This window comes from Myotis myotis, unplaced genomic scaffold, assembly GCF_014108235.1.
Source record: "Myotis myotis isolate mMyoMyo1 unplaced genomic scaffold, mMyoMyo1.p scaffold_m19_p_15, whole genome shotgun sequence".
NCBI classification, from domain to species: domain Eukaryota; kingdom Metazoa; phylum Chordata; class Mammalia; order Chiroptera; family Vespertilionidae; genus Myotis; species Myotis myotis.
In genome coordinates, this window is record NW_023416319.1 from 29,640,215 (window position 1) to 29,659,599 (window position 19,385).

General features: G+C 34.5%; 1 protein-coding gene across 17 annotated transcripts in view; it reads right to left on the minus strand.

The window, feature by feature from the left end:
* The window catches only part of PCDH15 (protocadherin related 15), a 544,558-nt gene that overhangs the window by 251,731 nt on the left and 273,442 nt on the right, over positions 1 to 19,385 (minus strand). For 15 of the 17 annotated variants that reach the window (XM_036336780.1, XM_036336778.1, XM_036336777.1 and 12 more), the window contains 3 exons: positions 12,213 to 12,419; positions 5,435 to 5,569; positions 3,853 to 4,002 (listed from right to left, as the gene is read on the minus strand). In XM_036336780.1, coding sequence (XP_036192673.1) covers positions 3,853 to 4,002; positions 5,435 to 5,569; positions 12,213 to 12,419 — 492 coding nt within the window. Of the gene's footprint in view, positions 1 to 3,852; positions 4,003 to 5,434; positions 5,570 to 9,079; positions 9,101 to 12,212; positions 12,420 to 19,385 lie in introns of all 17 variants that reach the window. The other 2 variants (XM_036336776.1, XM_036336775.1) reach the window with 1 other exon arrangement.

Genomic DNA, 19,385 nt, shown 5'->3' on the forward strand with positions numbered 1-19,385 from the left:
TTGGTGAACAAATTAGTAGTTACAAAATAGTCACCGGGATGTAAAGTCCAGCAGAGAATATAGTCATATTGTAAAAACTACATATGGTGTCAAGTGTTTACTTGAAACATTGGCAGGATTCACTTTGTAAAGAAGAAGACTTGACTTTGGGTGGTAGGCACACAATGCAATATACAGATGATGTACCATAGAATTGTATACTCCAACCTATAAATCTTATTAACCAATGTCACCCTAATAAATTTAATTTAATAAAAAGTATATGACTGTCTATCTACTATGTTGTACACCTGAAACAAAAATGAAATAATACTGAATGTAAATTTCAATTGAAAAAGAAAGAAAAAATTAAAAAGAGAAAGGTGAATAGTAAGTAATGAAATTGGAGAGTAACCAGGAGATTGGTTATGCAGGTTTCTGACTATGGACTTTATTCTTATATTACTGGAAAATCATTGAAGGGATCAAGCAGGTGAATTATTGATTTTCTTTCAAACTTTAAATAATCCTGTGGCTGCTGAATGGAGAAGGAGGAGAGAGGAAATGTAAATGAAGCCCAAAGAAGGGCATTACACTGATCCAAGTAAAAGCTGACAGTGGCTCTCACTAGGATAGTGGCATTGGGAAGAACACCAAGTACATTTATACAATAAGTATATGAAGAAAAAAATGAGACATATGGACTGCTATTTGTAATACTTTAAACAAGAAAATAAAATTAAAAATAAATAAATAAAAGTATATGAGGAAAATTGGTAAGACTTTCGAACAGATTGTGAGGTGAAAATAAGTAAGGATAGAAAGGATATCCCATGCTAAAACAAAAATGTGATCTCAAAGTCAATCACCTAGAGGTATGTAGCAGGAGGTAAGACACCCATATTTGAACTATTACCCAGATAGTCTTAACTGCATGCACCTGTATGGGTATACTTTCTTGGGTGGGTTTTCCAGAAAAAATGCGGAGCTGTTTTGACTCGTGTTTCAGAATAATAATTTGTAGCAGTGTGGTACTGAATATGCAGAAGTAATGTTGTCAATCAGTCTACTGTAGTAGCCTAATTTATAGCAGTGCAAGGCATGGTAAAGGAAATGACAGATACATTTTGAAATAGCAGTTTCAGAAACTGCACTATCATCTGGATGTATGCAAATGAAGGAGGAAAATAAGAAACATGGTTCTGAGGTTGCTAGCCTAAAGCCTGTGTAGCCTAAGATTAATTGGGCCCTTCACAATACAGGTGCCTCAAAAGAAAACAGGACATGCACATTTGAGTCTGTGTGTGTGTCTTTATCTGTGTGTTTCTGTGTTAGAAGAAAGATAATGAATGGAATAATTAATTTATCTTGGAATATATACAATTTAAAGCACCTGTCAAAAATCCACATTGCCATGTCCAATAGATACCGTAATGTCAGCATGGCCCTCAGATCATCACAGGGCATTCAACTTTGGGAGATACAAGAATACATAGAGGTGATGATTAAAAATTTGGGAACAGATAAAATGAAGAGGAACCCCATATTGATTTTTGGAGAATGTTAATATTTAAAGAGTGATAACTGAATGAAGAACCAGCAACAAAGTCCCTCAGTCACCAGAAAGTTTTCCATAAAAGGGTAAAGTTGAGTTTTACATAGATTAGGGACTGGGAAATGCTTGTGTATTTGACTATTAGAGATAGACTTAATTCGATCTATGATTTTATATGATTTTAATGGTATGATGTTAGTAAAGGAGAGATTATAGACCTGTATATAAATATGTAATAAATTAATAAATAACAATAAATTAATACATTTTTATAAATTGATCAATCAGCCCAAGAGCCTGAAAACATCACAGTGGATTATCAGAGTGGAATAGCAGCAAGAAGTGTTATATGAGAGGAGTGCTTCAACCAGGGCCTGGGAAGATTTAAGGATGTTTATAGGCCAAAGGGGAAAGAATCAATAGACAGAAGCTTATTGTAGTGGGAAAAAAAAGGAAATAAATGGAATAATTAGTAGAGTATGGGGTGAATGTGAGGGGAAGATGTGTAAAGCAATAAATAGGAGTCTGAAGCATGAGAGAAGAAAATAAAAATTGAAGAGTAAAAGAATGGAAAGGGGTAAGGTGATAATCAGCTTAATCTAGGACTCCATCTTATTTCTAATTATGTTTTTACTAGAGGCCCAGTGCATGAAATTTGTGCGGGGGGGGGGGGTGGTTCCTCAGCCCGGCCTGCACCCTCTTGCAATCTGGGACCCCTGGGACATTCCTCTCACAACCTGGGACCACTGGCTCCTAACCGTTCTCCTGACTGCCTTCCTGAATGCCCCTAACCATTCTGCCTGCCTGCCTGATTGCCCCTAACCACTTGCCTGTCCGCCTGATCGCCCCTAACCACCTCTGCCTTGGCCCCCGCACCAGGGACCTGGGCTTCCCTCCCTCTCGCCAGCCATAGGCACCTGGGACTGCGACCGTGGGCAGCTTCCCTGCCTCCGGCCCGGGGTGGCTTCTCCAGGGCCAGGCTCCAGCTTTATCTGGAAGGATGAAGGACATCCGGAAGATGTCCAGTCGATCTGGTCTAATTAGCATATTCCCCTTTTATAAGTATAGATAGAGACTAGAGGCCCAATGCACAAAATTCGTTCACTGGAGGAGGTCCCTCAGCCCGGCCCGCACCCTCTCTCAGTCTGGGGCCCCTTGAGGGATGTCCGCCTGCTGGTTTACATCCGATCCCCCCAGCCTAAGTCAGGGGATCAGGCCTAAGCCAGCAGTCAGACATACCTCTCACAGTGTAGGGCTCTTGCAGTCTGGGACCCCTTGTTCCTTACCATCTGCCTGCAGCAGAGGCGGGAGAGGTTCCTACCACTGCCACTGCGCTTGCCAGCTGTGAGCCTGGCCTCTGGCTGAGTGGTGCTCCCCCTGTGGGAGCACACTGATCACCAGGAGGCAGCTTCTGCGTTGAGCGTCTGCCCCCTGGTGGTCAGTGTGCATCATAGGGACAGGTTGGTCCACCTGGCATTCCTCAGTTCAGTTGATTTGCATATTAGGGTTTTATTTATATAGAATGAGAATCAGGTCTAAATTAAGAACATGACAATAATTGGCATTTCTTTATCTGTGCAAACTATAATTTTGTTTCCTATGAAAGAGTGCCTTAGTAAAGAGAAATGTATTTCTTTGAGTCAATCAATGACTAGAAATACTGTAGTCCCCCTCTATCTGTGATGGATATGTTATAAGAACCTCAGCGGATGCCTGAAACCTCAGAGAATATGAAACTCTAATCAACTTCAACTCTACTGGAAATGTGGCAGCAGCTTCTTCATCTTCAGACACAGCCTCCCAGTAAGTTTTATATTTTTTTCAGTCCAAAGTCATTCTATGTAACCATCACTTACTGGCAGGAAATGTATCATTTCTTGCTGAAGTCCTTGGATAGGCTCAAGGCTTTCTGGCACAGCATGTTGCCATTAATCGAAAAAATGTTTTCTTTTCATGTCTACCAGCCACAATTTTATGCTTTTTTTCATCCTCACTGAGTACTTATCATACACTGTGTCCATAACTTTTGAAGTTTGAGGTGTGTCAATAAAACTAGTGAGAATTTCTTTTTCTTTCTTCACAATTTCACAGCTAGAAGATTCATTCCTATCTAGGCTTTAGCAATCTGTCTGCAATTTTTTTTTTCTTCCCTTACTAAGTCAAGAACTTTCACCTTTTCTGGAAAAGCAGCACTGTACGATATCTCATTGGCATATTCAAATTACCCTTTTTTTTAGTGAAGTTATTGGGTTACTTTGGTTAATATGCCCATGAACATAACTACTTGACATATATCCTCAAATTATATGGGTAGTTACCTGTATGACACTATCCCCAGGGCTCATGTCTGTATAAACGTAGACATTATAGGATATTTCAGGGAATGTTGGAGTGTTATCATTTGCATCCATCACCCGAATATTGACAACAACTGGCTGGCTTTCTTGCACACCATCAAAGGCCGTCATCTTTGGGGGTAGAAAAATACAGTTAATAGAGATGTCAGGCAAACATAAGCAGTTCAGAATTCATTCTTATATTTTAAGTTTTCTATATGTAATTTACACATTTAAAAGGGTGCTAATGTTTTGTCAATAAAAGAAATAAAGCTATAATAGTTTATATAATTAGAATGTTTTAATGTGCTCAGAAGCAATTATAGAAGATTCTGTTTTAATTTCAATGTATTCAATGCCAAACACCTTTTAAATAAGCCGATATGTAAAATGTTGTAGAGTCTTGAAGTGGGCCAATAACATTGCTGATTCTTAGGAGTTAACTACTATTTAATTTTTATAAAACTGATCAGAAAATTTTCTCCAGTTTTACATATTTTGTATATAATTCAATAGTTGCTTTTAAAGCCAAAATTCTGACTATAAGTCAAGAAGTAAGTGCCCTAGATTTGCAGAATCTCTTCACAAAATGACAATTTTTGAAGGACACATTGACATTAGTTAATAGTAATATCTTAATTAAAATATTAACACTTTAAGAAGGTTTGATAAAAAAAAATAGTGTTGTAACACTATGCTCCTAATTCTGAATGACTTCTGATATCCACTCTCTATCAAAGTTTTAACTGTCAGTTTGGGTTTTCTGGAAGCTCTGGTTTAAGGTCTTCTGCTGTGCAGACTTCTCCAGAAAGAATGCTAAAAGTCCTAAAACCAGTACTTTTCTATCAGATCATTTACCTCTGACATCTTAACTAAATCTAGTTAAGAAATTTGGATTCACGGCTTCAATAAGCTTTCCTTTTCTTCATTAACCTAACCCACGATTTCTCCATCTCAGTAGTACTGTTATTTTGAATCAGATAATTCTTTGTGGGACGTTGGAGACGCTGTCATGTGTCTTGTAAGATCATGATAAGATCTGCAGCATGCTTTCTTACCCACCAGATGCCAACAGCACCCACTCACAATAGTAGCTGCCAGAAATGTCTCCAGGCATGTCTAAATGTTCCCGGAAGGAAGGGAGGCAATGGGATGGGAAGGGAGGTGCAAGGGTTATCTCCAGTTGAGATCCATTGACTAGCCTAACCCTATGACAAAATTAAAAACGCAAGAGCAAAAAAATAACAGTAGTAAAAAAGGTTTAGGAAATAATTCCTTTGTGGATTCTGGTTTATAGTATCTCAACTGAAGTCAATCCTGAGGGTATGATGAAGGAAATGCCCATATTTTTGTCTTCATCTCGAAAATTAAAAATGTTTGGAAAGAATGGTCATATAAGCTAAATAAACGTATAAACAGAAAGAAGAAATGTCCACTTGAAGTATGATAGTCCCTATGGCATTACTTAAAATCATTATAGATTTTTCTCTCAGATAACTGATCTTTCAGCTTTAAACAGACATCATGTCCTGCTACATATGTATCTACACAAAAGTCTCTTTACCGAGAAGATGTAAGTGTCCTGTTCCTCCCTGTCCACTGGCTGCAGTAAGGTGAGGAAGCGGGTGATTCCAGTTGGTGTGATGGTGAACACGGAGGTGTAGTCATTCAGGAAAAGGTGAAGCTCTGGGTCTTTCGTCTTTGGGGGGGAAAAAAGGCTGTTATTTAAATTTTTGACTAATTGATACAGCTATGAATTCGTTACCTGAAATACAATTTTTCAAATTTATTACAAAATAAGCATAACCATCTTGAGGATTTCTAAAGAAAAAAATAAGATTTCACTAAATATTTACTCATCATTAAGCTAAAAAGTCCAAAGACAATGGTTAATTTTATGGAAAACAAAGTAATAAAATAAATACTAGTAAAATTAATGTGAATAAAAAGGAAAATTGTAAAAAGAAGGATAACATAGAAAACAATCCAATTAAATATAGTCTTATTGTTTATTTAATGTAAATATTTTTCAGAACTTCACTGGGCTCAAAAAATAAGAAATGCAAAAAAAAAATGAAAATGGAGCAGTTTTAGCTGTACGTATGCACATATGATATGTAATCTGCACATATGCATATTATACTGTTCCTAAGCATGCTTATTTTAATTAACTTATTTCAGATTATTAGATTGAAAATATATGAATTCACTGCATGTGTCTCATAAAAGAGTCTAGGAAAAAATAACTACATAAAGACGAAGTGATTGCAAAAGTTCAAAAGGGAGATTGTTAACTAAGAATTGGAAGCCCTTCACAATCTGACTGCCATCCCTGAAATGGAAGGCTTTAAGGTCTGCTGTGCAGAGCGAGAACAGAGAGGTGAAGTAGGAGGTTTGGATTGGTGTCTGCATAGTGGGATAGGAGGGCAGGTGGGCAAGTAAAAGGGGAATACTGTGAGGTGGGATTATCAGGAAGGCTATAAAAACAGCAAGAAGGTATGCAGGAAGGTAAGGTGTTTTCATAGATTATGGCAACTTTTAAAATATTATGCATAGTATAATGTGAAATCTAATTTAATATCATAGATTGCTTTTCTAAATCTGGTATCAAGGCCTGAGGGCACAGTAGAGAGCTTAGAATCATTAAACACATGCTAATTTGAGAAAAATAGAACACATTTAAGAAAATTCTATGTAAAAATGAGAAGTTGAAATGCACAATGCACATTAAAAAGTGTGCATAATTTAATCCACAATATATTTTATATATCTTAAATTTCATTATGTATTTATTTCAAATAACTTTGAAATGAATGGTTTTATTTGAAACTGACACAAATTGTATAATCATAATATCTCATAACAAGCTGTTACTTAGATATATCATGGTAGCTTCTCTGTTCATGATTTTGATATAAGGTCAGTGTGCTACATTTATTCTAGAATAAAATAAATTAATACTACAGAAAATTTCCATTGGTCTAGTTATAAAATAATAAGTTGTTAACAGATGTAATAGGTCAAGAAGATTTACACTGATCCTTTCAAATGGGCACTTCATTGTTTTTATTTCAATGTCATGACTCAAATAGCACAGCATGGGTAGAAAATGGGGTATTTTAATTAATCAAATATGTCAGTTAATAAAAAGTTAATTTATTTAGAAAATGAAATTACAAATTATTTCCACATAAACATATTTGAATTACATTTTGAGGATTCTTTTTTTTATACTTTAATCAATCATAAAATTCAATTATATTTTAAAAATCAAAACTATTAGCATGCAGTTTCAATTAATAAAACTAAATAAGTATGAGTGCCATTCTTTAGTGTTTATTCTTGATTTTATGTAATTACAAGGTTTTCAAATTAACAGTGTTTTTTGTTTTTGTTTTTTTTCTATTGTCTGCATGTTGCAACAACTGTGCCAATGAACACAGTTAGGACAGCTTCCTTTATTCACCTGTACACTATTCATCCAAGCTGAGCAAGTATTACTATGTGACATGCTTACCAAATATTCACTCCTCTCCTTTCCCTTTATTAAAATCCTTCAGTCACTCTCTACTTTTGTTAGATAATTTTGTTAGATATTAATTTAAATACTCACCTTATGTTTTAAGCATTTTTTAATGTCAGATATTATGATAAGACAATATTGCAATGAATGTTGAGTTGTGAAGCAGCACATATGTACAAGGCTAGTGTAATATGGTGTGTCAAAATAAGACCACTCATTGTACTGATTTTATGAAAGCCACAGACTTTCTTTGTCAAATACTTCCCATTTGAAGATGAAATAAACACCCGGACTCCATAAACAGACTCTCTCATAATTGATAACCAGAAACATTAAAGACTTTTGATAATTTAATTACCTCCATTTCTTGGATCCTTTTATAATAACTAGCTAGAGACTAAAATAGCATTTCCCAGAACTGCAGCTTACTTGTTTTATGTAGAGAAGTATTGTACAAGGTATATTTAATACACAGTAATCTATTTTGCATAGTGCATCTCTGATTAAAATATAGCTTTTGATATTTATGAATATTTAAAATAGTAATTTTTTTGTATCTATGTATTGCATACATAGATGTCATTGGTGAATATCTGTGCATTTCTTTAAGTACAAAACTTAAGGCAGATTGGGAAATGTTCAGCCAATTATTCACTCATTTAATATTTTAGATATATTTCTAAAGATAATGCTAGTTTAATTTATGGCATGTTATGAGTATAAATAGACACCCATAAGCAGATAATGCTTTGGCTTAATATCTTATGGGGACAGTAAATTTTATGCAGTCCTGTGTCTATTAATTTATTTAAAGTAAATATTAGTCCTCTAAATCAATATTTGCACAGAAGGCTGATTAATAAATGTTCTTTTTTCCCCCTAACATAAGGTAATACTATTTTACTCTAAAGTATACATTTAATATACACTAAAAGTATGACATATTACTGCAATGGTTTGTGTATTCTTTTCTGGAGGGTGAAAAAGCTTATATTCTCTCACAGCACAAAAATATAAATGAAAAAGTAAACATATCTACATTGCAAATATAAACAAAGATATGACTTGTAAAAATTTTTAAATTTAGTCATATAGAGTAGAAGTATGTTTAAATATGGAAAGACCATTGCATTTGAAATCAATGGGCACCAAAATATATCACATACACACACAAGATTATATGCATTCTCATATATATGCACATGCAACACAGAAACATATATATGTACACATATATACGTGCATACTTATGTACACACATAAGTTAAAAACCATAATACAAAAATGACAAAAAATTTTATCTCATCTGCCAATTCGAATCAGTTGATAGTAATTTTCTGAGGTTCCTTGTTGAAAAGGGTTTGACCCCAACCTTGCAAGCTTTGAGAAAGGATGCAGTGATGAATTATCAAGGTTTGTCATGGACTAAAAGATCATTTAATAATTAAATAATCTTTAAGTCACTTGCAACTTGGATTCTACACAATTTCATAGTACTAAAACTATAATATAATGTAAATATACTTAGTTTAAATCTATATGCATATATATTTAAAGTAGTTATAGAAATTTTTGTAGGTGATAACAAGTAATTGCCTACTTGTTTAATTGAACAGGAAAAGAACAAGAAATCGAACCACAGCAATTAACAAAAGAACAAACACAAAATCAACACCTAGTACCTACAGGAACTCCACCAGGTGGAACCTATGTGCAAATTAAATATGAAATAAAAAACGTAAATGTAAATAACCACAAATGGAGATAAGGCATACAGGTATACACTAATAAAACAAACAAGCAAACACAAAAATAAAATAAAAATAAATAAAACACCTTTTCTAGTTAGTACATTTAAAGTAACAACTTTTTCCAAGGAATAGTCATTCCTTAATATTCTGAAAAAGAAACATAACATACATGATAGTATAGTAATATTTATAAAACATATATTTTTGACATTGTATTGTATTAAATTTCAAAGATATTTTTATTTTGAAATAACACAATATGTAGGAATGTGAATTGACATGAAATTATAAGTGAATCTTCAAGTGTAACCTCTTTTTATTACTATTCCCTGTTATCTTTTTATAACCAAGATTAAATAATCAACTTTCAATGGTTCTGCCACTGGAAACTTGGTCTCAGACATGACTTAAAAAATCTTGTGCATTACTGTTATACCTATATTCTAAACTATTTTAAAACTGTGAAGAGTACTTAAAATATTTAATTATGATTCTCCTATCTGTATGTTTATATCTCTAATGTCTGTAGAAAAGAAACATTAGTAAAAACATTTTGTTTACTTTTTTTCAGTTTCACAGTGACCCTTCTGACTCAAAATATATTGTGAATAACACCACAATTCATCAATCTCTGTTACTATTTCTTAAAACCTTGTCTTAACTTTACACACATTTGAAGAAAGGAATTCCACTTAATTTTTGGACAAATAAATCCAAGTCTGACCTGTGCTTGGCATTTGTCTTTACGCGTGGCTGCTCTGGAGGAACTCTGGAGAGCCAACTCCTGCTGTGAGGACTTCTCTTTTCCGGCCTGATGCTTATTCTCCATTTCCATTGCTGACACCTCTATGAGGGGAACTGTCTCTGTCTATATCCTTAACCTGCTATCCCTATTTTGATTAATTTTACTAACTCTGACTCAAAATCAGCAAGATTTTACCATAGAGTAAAATTCTTGCCCGTGAGTGAAAAAGGCCTTGAAGTTTTATGTTGTTAATTGAGATCTTTAACCTCATACTGACCATATTTTATTTTAAGATTTACAGACTGTTTGACCTGGAAAAAGAAATGATTCAGAAGAGCATAAACCCATCTTCAAACACACTAATGACCATTTTGTAGATTTATTCTGTGTGCTGACAAATGGAAGAGATAAGGAATAATGGATGAGTTACAAAAAGGCTGTTTTAAACTCTATATAAAGAGCTTTCTAAGAATTAGTTGCCCAACCAAGGGATGGGCCATATTGTGAAAGTTAATTCTATATAATTAGAAATTTTGATATATATGTTAGATATACTCATTCTATACGCTTATTTAAATTATAAATATAAAGAAACTATATAGGATATTTAAAAAAATCTTTGTCACTTTGGGATTAGATATATTTGCTTACTTTCTGGGCACCTAATGACAAGTATTCACTGTAGGTAATTTTAGATAAAAGATGGGCTTAAATAATAAATAAGTGGCCAGACACACATTATTTAATTACTTGACTCTTTTACACAACATATTAATCATGCTTCTGTCCCTGTACATGGCAGCACATAAGGAAAAGTTACTCTCCAAGCCCAACCCCTCTATCCCCAAATGAAGGAACAGGTCAAGGAAGCAGTGGTTACCACCATATACCTTTTGGATCACAGGTGATTGGATAAAATGGGGGCAATTGGTGGTCACAGTATTATACATCTATTGTGATAAAACCAGAAATCAGACCCAGGGCTGACTCACTCCAGAATACAAACACCTAAGGACCACCCCTTGCTGTCCCACCCTTGGAAACAGCTCAGGGGAGTTAAGAACTTGACTGGCATTAAATCCAGCAGTAGAATTCTAGGTGCTGTTTTCTAAAGGTTTTAGACCCAGGAGTTTCCCCCAGGAGAAAACAAATCTGAAAGTGTCCTCTTTTTTACTAAACTGATAAAAAAAAGCTCCACGTGATGAGATTTCAGGGACAATCAAGACCTGTCCTGTCCAATAGCGTAGCCACAGAACATTTTCATCATCACAAAAGTTCTACTGGACAACACAACTGGAGAGGGATACAGTGCCGACCAGGACTTTTTGAGTTGTAAGTGACAAATCAAATGTCCAGCATGTCTAAAAAAAAAAAAAGATACACTGGAAAATATTGTCGTAGTCACAGAATCAAAGGAATATCTTTAGGATTAGTATAGCTTTGGGGAAATCATAACCTAAAAGCAAAACAAAACAGAAAAACACAGAAACCCCATAGAATTCTGTCTGTCAGGCTTCATTCTTTCTCAGCGATAACAGATTTTCTCTATGATGTCAGCAACCATGGCTCCAATGGCTTCAGGTTCATTCGCACTTCTTTAATGCTAAAGTCTTCCAGATTCTTTTTCTTTTTTTTTTTTTTTTTTTTTTTGCAGTTTTTCATTTCTTGGGAGGACTCTGACTGGCGTGGTATAGATTTTCTGCCCACCATTCAAAGCAATTACTCTGGCTAAAAAGGCAAAATACTATGATCTACCCAGTCAGGACCATTCCCCATTTATGTGGCTAGTATCAGTGCCAGTATCAGTGCCAGAAAAACAGAGGGCAATGATGAGTGGAGTGGAGTTAGCATCACAGTTACAGACAGAAGTGTAAGCAAGTCAGCTGCCTCAAATGCTTTTTTTTTTTTTTTGTAATAACGTACTACCAGAAAAGTCCCCCAAATCCCATCCCAGGACTGCCAGCATGATTTTTTTTTGTACTTATTACATAATGCCATAATTTTTCCCTATTAACAATTATGTAAACTGTTTTAACCCATATGAATAAACAAATGTGTCCTGATAATTTAACAAACTACTGAAGAAACATTCATTTTCTTCCTTATACTGAATATCTGTAAACTGAGAAAAAACAGCAGCTGAATTAAACATACCTGTTAAATCTTATCTTTGATATAGAATTAAATGACAATAATAAGACTCTCATGTATATTTTTTCTCTATTCTATAGCTCATGTAACCAGGTTTTTATAACATTCCTTATTGACATAAGTATAACAAGAGACATGTTAACAAAATGAGAAAGTTTTACATTTAACTTACATCTTCTATGTCCTTGTCTAGAACCACAATTCTTAGAGGGGTGGTCAAATTTACACTGTCGGAAATAGTTGATCCCACTGGGGCAGATTCTAGGATGTAGCCTTGATAACTGGGCATCGTGAAATACGGGCTCTGATTGTTCTCATCCAGTATTTCAATATGTAGACTGGCAAAGGCAGGGAGAGGATGACCATTGTCCTGTTCAGCCTAGAAAAGAATAAAAACAGGTTTAAAAATTCTAAATGATGGGATCTTTCTGAGTGTCACTTTTGCAGTGGTTCTCAGCCTTCTGGCCTTTTAAATATAGTTCTTCATGTGACCCAACCATAAAATTATTTTCATTGCTACTTCATAATTGTAATGTTGCTACTGTTATGAATCGTAATGTAAATATCTGATATGCAGGATGGTCTTAGGCGACCCCTGTGAAAGGGTCGCTTGACCGCCAAAGGGATCGCGACCCACAGGTTGAGAACCGCTGAATGGGGAATCGCTTTTGAACTGGTATCATTACAGAAAGAAAAAATGCTTTGAAAGTAAGAGGGACTTAGAAAACCAATGAGAAAATGGTTTCATCAATTTTTTGGTCTTTTGTCATCAAAATCACTGTATTCTTTTAAATAATAATAATAATAATAATTGCAATAAATTATTGCAGCTGTTAGTACATAGTGTTAGGAGATAACTGCTTACATGCACTTAGACATAAAATTGAGAAGTGAAGATGTTTCAGTAAATTGCTGATGAAATATTTAAATAAAAGACAAAAAAGATTCATTAGTCAAAGTATGATACTTATTTTTATCTCTTCCATGTCTTCTCATTCCACACTAATGATTAAGTCCCCAAATAATTCATAATTCTATATAAAATTAATATATTTAGGCCTTATTTGAGCTCTCATAAGGAACAGAGATAATTTCAATAAAATATTTTAATACTTGTAGAATTTCAAATATATTTAGCTAGCAATGTTATTCAAGTAAAATTAATATTTATGTATTAGAAATATGTTTTCTTGTATTTTTTCTGTTTAGTTTTTTAAATGATGACAATTTATATTTCTAAGAAATTTTCCTAGAAAATCTCCATATGATCATGTTGTGGGTGGGAAACACCAACCTTTGCTATTCTTTTTTTAAAAAAATGTATATTACTATACAACCATACTGAAGTAATGTATAGCCTTTTCTAGAATCATGCATTCCAACTTTTTTTTTTTTTAAGGGAAGATTTCATCACATTTTACTTCAAACTTTAGGAGAAATCATTGACATAAGTCAATAGTATGCAAATTTACTGAAATAGATTCAAAGTATTTTTCATAAACTTTTATTGATGTTTTCCCAGTTGTTGCAATAGTTGTATTTTGAAATCGACTCAATGTAAAAGTTAAATCCTTTATATTAAACCCTGGAGTGCTTTTCTAGGTTAAATAGATTATTTAATCCAGAGCCTATAGCAAGGTCTCCAGAAGATAATTCTCACTGCAATTTAGCATTTTCATCACTTAAGAGGGTAGGTAACAATCACAGTGGTGTTTGAAAGCACTGGCGACTTTGCATCAAGAAAAATTACATTATCACGTCACATTATTGTTACTATTGAAGCTATACTCTGAAATATAAATTTATGCATATAATATTTTAAAATTATGGTAATTATTAAACCCATTGTGAAATAATGTTCTATAAAGCATTGTGAAAAAATGAATCTTTGATAACTCTATTTCAATATATTAGATTTCCATTTTAAGGTTATATAGTTTACTTTATTCATTTAAATTTTCACTTGGCAGCAGATTGCCAAAGTGATCCAGTGCACAAAAGGTTTATGAGTTCGGCACTAAGGTCAACCATACTGAAGTAATGTGTAGCCATTTCTAGAATCATGCATTCTTCACACATAACCATATTGCTCCTGACAACATACATATGGATACGTTCATTCTACAACCAGTGGCCGTGATTAATGTGTGCATGGGAGCTCTTCTGGGAGTGACCTCTGTGACATACAACAGGCTTTTGAACACAGTTAACCAGGACAAGAGATGGTCCATGCTTAGAAAACATCACTTTTACAGTAAATGAAATTACTTAGTCCATATGAGGTCCCAACCCAATGACCTTGATCTGATTAAAGCAGGATCAGTTCATATGCAGATCCTTCTGCACAGGACATTTTTTTCCCTCTATCCCTTTATTTTGTCTCTAGTCCACAAGCCATTATCTCATATCCTGGACATACGAATAATGCTATGGAAAGTAACAGAATTGATCACTTGTCCCCTTTCCTCAATAAACACACACAAACACAATGTATGAATGGTGAGGGGAAAGCAGAAAACATTCTAAAACATGAAAGAGGCTGATATTGTTACAGTCAGCTCATACTAGTATGGTTTTTTGTTTAGTTTTTACAGTCAGCACATACGTTGTTAATTTTTACTACCAGCTGGGAAGCCAAAAACAAAACAAAACACACAAACGTATTGTTTTCATCATGAAAACAAGTGAGTCAATAAAACAGAAATAAAAGTCAAATTAGACGAAAAGAATCTAATCCCCCTTATCTTTAAAAACACCATATGAAAGCTCTGCCTGTTACTGCTCTAACATCAGTTTGTTGTTAATATGACTAATATTTTTGGTTTGCTACACATGGTTTGTCCTGTGTTAGGTGTTTCAGAGGTGCTTGTCAGATATCTGTCGCCAAAGTCCACAGTCTTAATTAACCTCTATGCTATTTTGCCTCTAAATGTGAAAACATACTTTTGTTATGATGGAGAAGCAAACAGTTGGTTTAATGTTCAAGGCCCCACTGTCTGTAAGTAAATGAAAGACGAGGGCCCAGACACAGGTGTCCTGATTCATGACACCTATACAGGGAAATTCACCACATGTTTCTCTAATTCAGAGAATATAAATGAATATCCAAATGTAAGATGATGGGAGAGATTAGTGGTAGGAAAAATATTAATAACATAGATACTTCAGATAGAATTAGAGTTTAAATATGGCACTTAAAACAAGTTAATATTATTATACTTTGCTCTTTAATGGCCCCATGCATCAAATCTTTCAGCCAATACTCTTCTTTGATGTAATATAAATAGGAATTCATAAAAATCTAACTTAATTTGTTCTACTGTAACCACGAGTGTGTGAGATAAGTATAAAAAAGCAGGTCAAGTGAAACAAGGTGGTATTTTAAAAAATAATTTCATCCTATAATGTTATTTATATCTATAAAGTCTGCAGTTACAAGTTAAATATATTTAAAAGCCAGCTTTTGTTTGGAGAATTTCTGGGCATGAGTCCCATTTTCAGTAAAATAAGACCAAAGTGAAACTTAAGCCAAACAAGCAGAAGAATAAAAATCACATTACCTAGTTACTTTGGAGGGAAAACATTGAAAGAGACAAACCATTCCATTTTCAATTTAAAACAACAAGTAATAATAATCTCTTAGCTCAAGAGGACAGAATACAGAATAACTTTTTTCCTGCTGGCTTGGCGAGCAACTTAAATTCCACAATCTCTAATATGAGGTCTGTCGAGTAGATATAAATTTGGGGGGAGGAAGGAAAGAGGAAATGAGACAGATCAAGATATTTAAGTAAATTCTAGGAAAAAAATAAAGGAATCCCTTTCTCCTAGAAAGTCAGGGGTTTTATTTATTGTGCACCTATAGTGCCCGCTTTTTTCATCTCATTTTGTCTATACTCATGCTTCACAATTTTTTCCAAGTCAACTTCAGTCAGGCTTTCGCCCGCACCACTCAAACACGGCTTTTCTTGTCAAAATCACCAGTGATTCCTACATTGCTAAAGTAATATTTACTTTCAAACTTTATCTTACTTGGCCTGCACATAACACTTGATTCACTAGGCTTTCACGACAACTTTTTCTCTTGCTTTTCTTTCTACATTATTATGTATTTCTTTTCATTTTCAAGTGCTGGATTCTACGCTTTCTTTCCAAATTCTTAAAGTCGGGTCTGGGTAGTCTTCTCATGGCCTTAAAAATGTTAGTAACACGACTCCCAATATACATCTCCAGCCTGAACCTCTCCTGGAAACTCCAGAGTCTATATCCCACTGAGTACATAGCAACTCTGCCTAGATAGCTAATAAACATTTCAAATGGAACCTCTGTGATAATGAACTTCTCATCTTCCCCATCACAAACCTGCTCCACAGTCTTCCCACTTGGTAGCAGCTCTATTCTTTCACACTTGCTCAAGCCAAGAACCTGGAGGTCACCTGCACCCCTTGCTTCTTTTCATAACTCACATGTAATCAAGAAAGACTTCTTATTGACGATAACTTTGAAATATATGCAGGATCTCACTGCTCACCCCTTCCACCGTCACCATCTTGATCTCACCTGTTATCATGTTCACCTGGATCACTTGAATTGCTCTGTCAGCTTCCAACCGTGCCTGTATCCTGTTCCCTGATTGCAATTTAGTGTTTTGGTTACATAATAACCAGGTGATTTCAGTTATTTCATTAAAACCCTTCAATAATTTTCAACTTGTCTCAGGCCCTAGGGCTCTGATCTATTACTTCTTTTATCATATGCCTCTTCACAGTCAATATTCTCTGTTCTTTTCCTGGACGCCACATCCCTTGCTGTCAGTAAAGCTTTTCACACACAAAGAATGAAATGTCTCAAGGTTGCCTTTCCTAGCTAATAGCAGGCTGCTTATCTGACTGAAATAGGGGCAAGTCTACCCAGCTACCCAGGGTTCATGGAGATCTCTTAACCCTTTATTTGTAATTCAAAATTTAACTCTCAAGTAGAAATAAAATATTTGGTTTGGAGAATTTGACTGGGTGACTAAATTTACAATTCCATTTTGTCTTTTTTTTTTTTTTTTTTAAATTGATTTCAGAGAAAGGAAGAGGGAGAGAGAGGTAGAAACATCAATGATGAAAGAATCATTGGTCGGCTGCCTCCTGCACGTTCCCTACTGGGAATCGAGCCTGCAACCCACGCATGTGCCCCTGACCAGAATCAAACCAGGGACCCTTTAGTCTGCAGACCAACGCTCTATCCACTGAGCCAAACTGGCCAGGGCCATTTTGACTTTTTGATTAGAAATTACATTCCCTTAACATTCTTCCCTAATCACTTTAGATTTTTACAACATATTTAGTTAAGCTTTCTACCAACTTATTTAGTATACTGCACTGACATTATGATTAGTTCACAAATTTCAAACAGCCAGGCATTCAGACGTTTGCCTTGGATTCAAATGTGAATTACTTGGACTTTTACTTAAAAGCCAATGTTCATAAAAGTCAAAACATTTCCTTGAACAAAGACAATACATTGTTATTGAGTTCTTTCACTAGCAGAAAATACGTGGCTGTGGAACATATAACCTCCTAAGTTATTTTCAATAAAAACACAAATAAACAAACAAAAACAGTGGAGATGCTCTAACCGGTTTGGCTCAGTGGATAGAGCATCAGCCTGTGAACTCAAGGGTCCCAGGTTCGATTCTGGTCGAGGGCATGTACCTTGGTTGCGGGCACATCCCCAGTGGGGAGTGTGCAGGAGGCAGCTGATCGATGTTTCTCTCTCATCGATGTTTCTAACTCTCTATCCATCTCCCTTCCTCTCTGTAAAAAATCAATAAAATATATATATATTTTAAAAAAAACAGTGGAGAGTGCATAAAACTCTTAAGATTCTGATTTAAAACATGATACTTTAATTCAGTTACTTAAAATATTTTCAAAACAGACAAGAATAATCTATAATGTTAGAATCTTGTAGTGGAGTTCTTAGGTGTGTGTGAGCAATTTTGACTAGGAGAGAGTGATGGTACATCAGGGATATTTGTAATAGATATTTTTTTCCCTATATCTGGGTGTTTTACTTATCTAGATGTATACTTTTCTGTATATAAGTAGCACTTCAATAAAAATGTTACCAAACATTGCTATATACTTGCTCCCCCAAAATGTGCAGAGAGCGTACCCCTCCATTTTTCTTTAGGGAGGTTTTGGGGAGAGATGGCTGTGAGAAGTATGCATTTGCTGGATCAAAGATCATATTAATATTACTAATTAATTAATAATTATAAATAAGTGCTTTCATTATTTCTTGACCTTTCTTAATAAAGTTATACTTCCTTAAAACCTATATGGACTTTATTTATTTAAACTTGAATACTCTAAAAATTAAAGAATGTACAGAGTTTGACAGCTAGCCTATTTATGATAGTTACCAAAAATATGAGAACTTGTAAACTACACAATAATTTATCAGATAAAATAGAACAAATTTTTATGTGTATCATATAACTGACTTGTTTATAATGCCACAAATGTAGCAACAAAGTATACTCTTAGTTGGAAAGAAATACACTTTCTGGTTGACAAAAGAGAAAAAATATTGTCCCTACTCAAAATATAGACAACACACTCCCAAAAAGGATTTATGATAACAAAATAATATCGACATACTTCCCTAGAGAATATTTTAATAAAGTGAAGTATATTTTACTTTCACTTGTAAGAATATGCCCATTCTGTTTATAATTCATTGCAATAAAAACATGAATCCTCGAAGCTCCAATATACCTTTAAATAATAAAAATATTTTTTTCTTTTCTTAGAGCAGTAACTGGCACTAAAATGATTAACACAATTTTGAATGATTTAAAAAATAAAAACTCAAGCAATTCAGGGAAAACCACAAATTCAAAAAACTGTCTTTTCACACATACATCCGACTATTTGGCTAATGTTTTGAACATGAGAATCAACTTGGCTATAGATGGCAAGGCAGGCCGGAGACAAAATTATGGGAATGTCAAAATAGTAACTTTTTTTCTGGAATGCTTCCGGTCATGTTTTATTCCCCTTATTTTGCCCTGCCTTATGCCTCCCCATCTAGCAAAGGCCTATGCTGGGTTGATCCCAATCCCAGAGTTTTCTCAACTGAGGGGAAACACACTCAAGCATCTTATGTGAATTGGCCAGCTGGAATAGTCCATCCTGGAATATTGTAATATCAATAAATCATCATATCAAAAAATAGATCTTTACGCAGGTTACTTTTCAGAGCCTGGAAGATAGAGTTTAATGTTTCTCCTTGTACCAGGCTGTTCTTGAGAAAAATCATAGTGATTAGCCCTATTTAGCTTGAAAGCTTT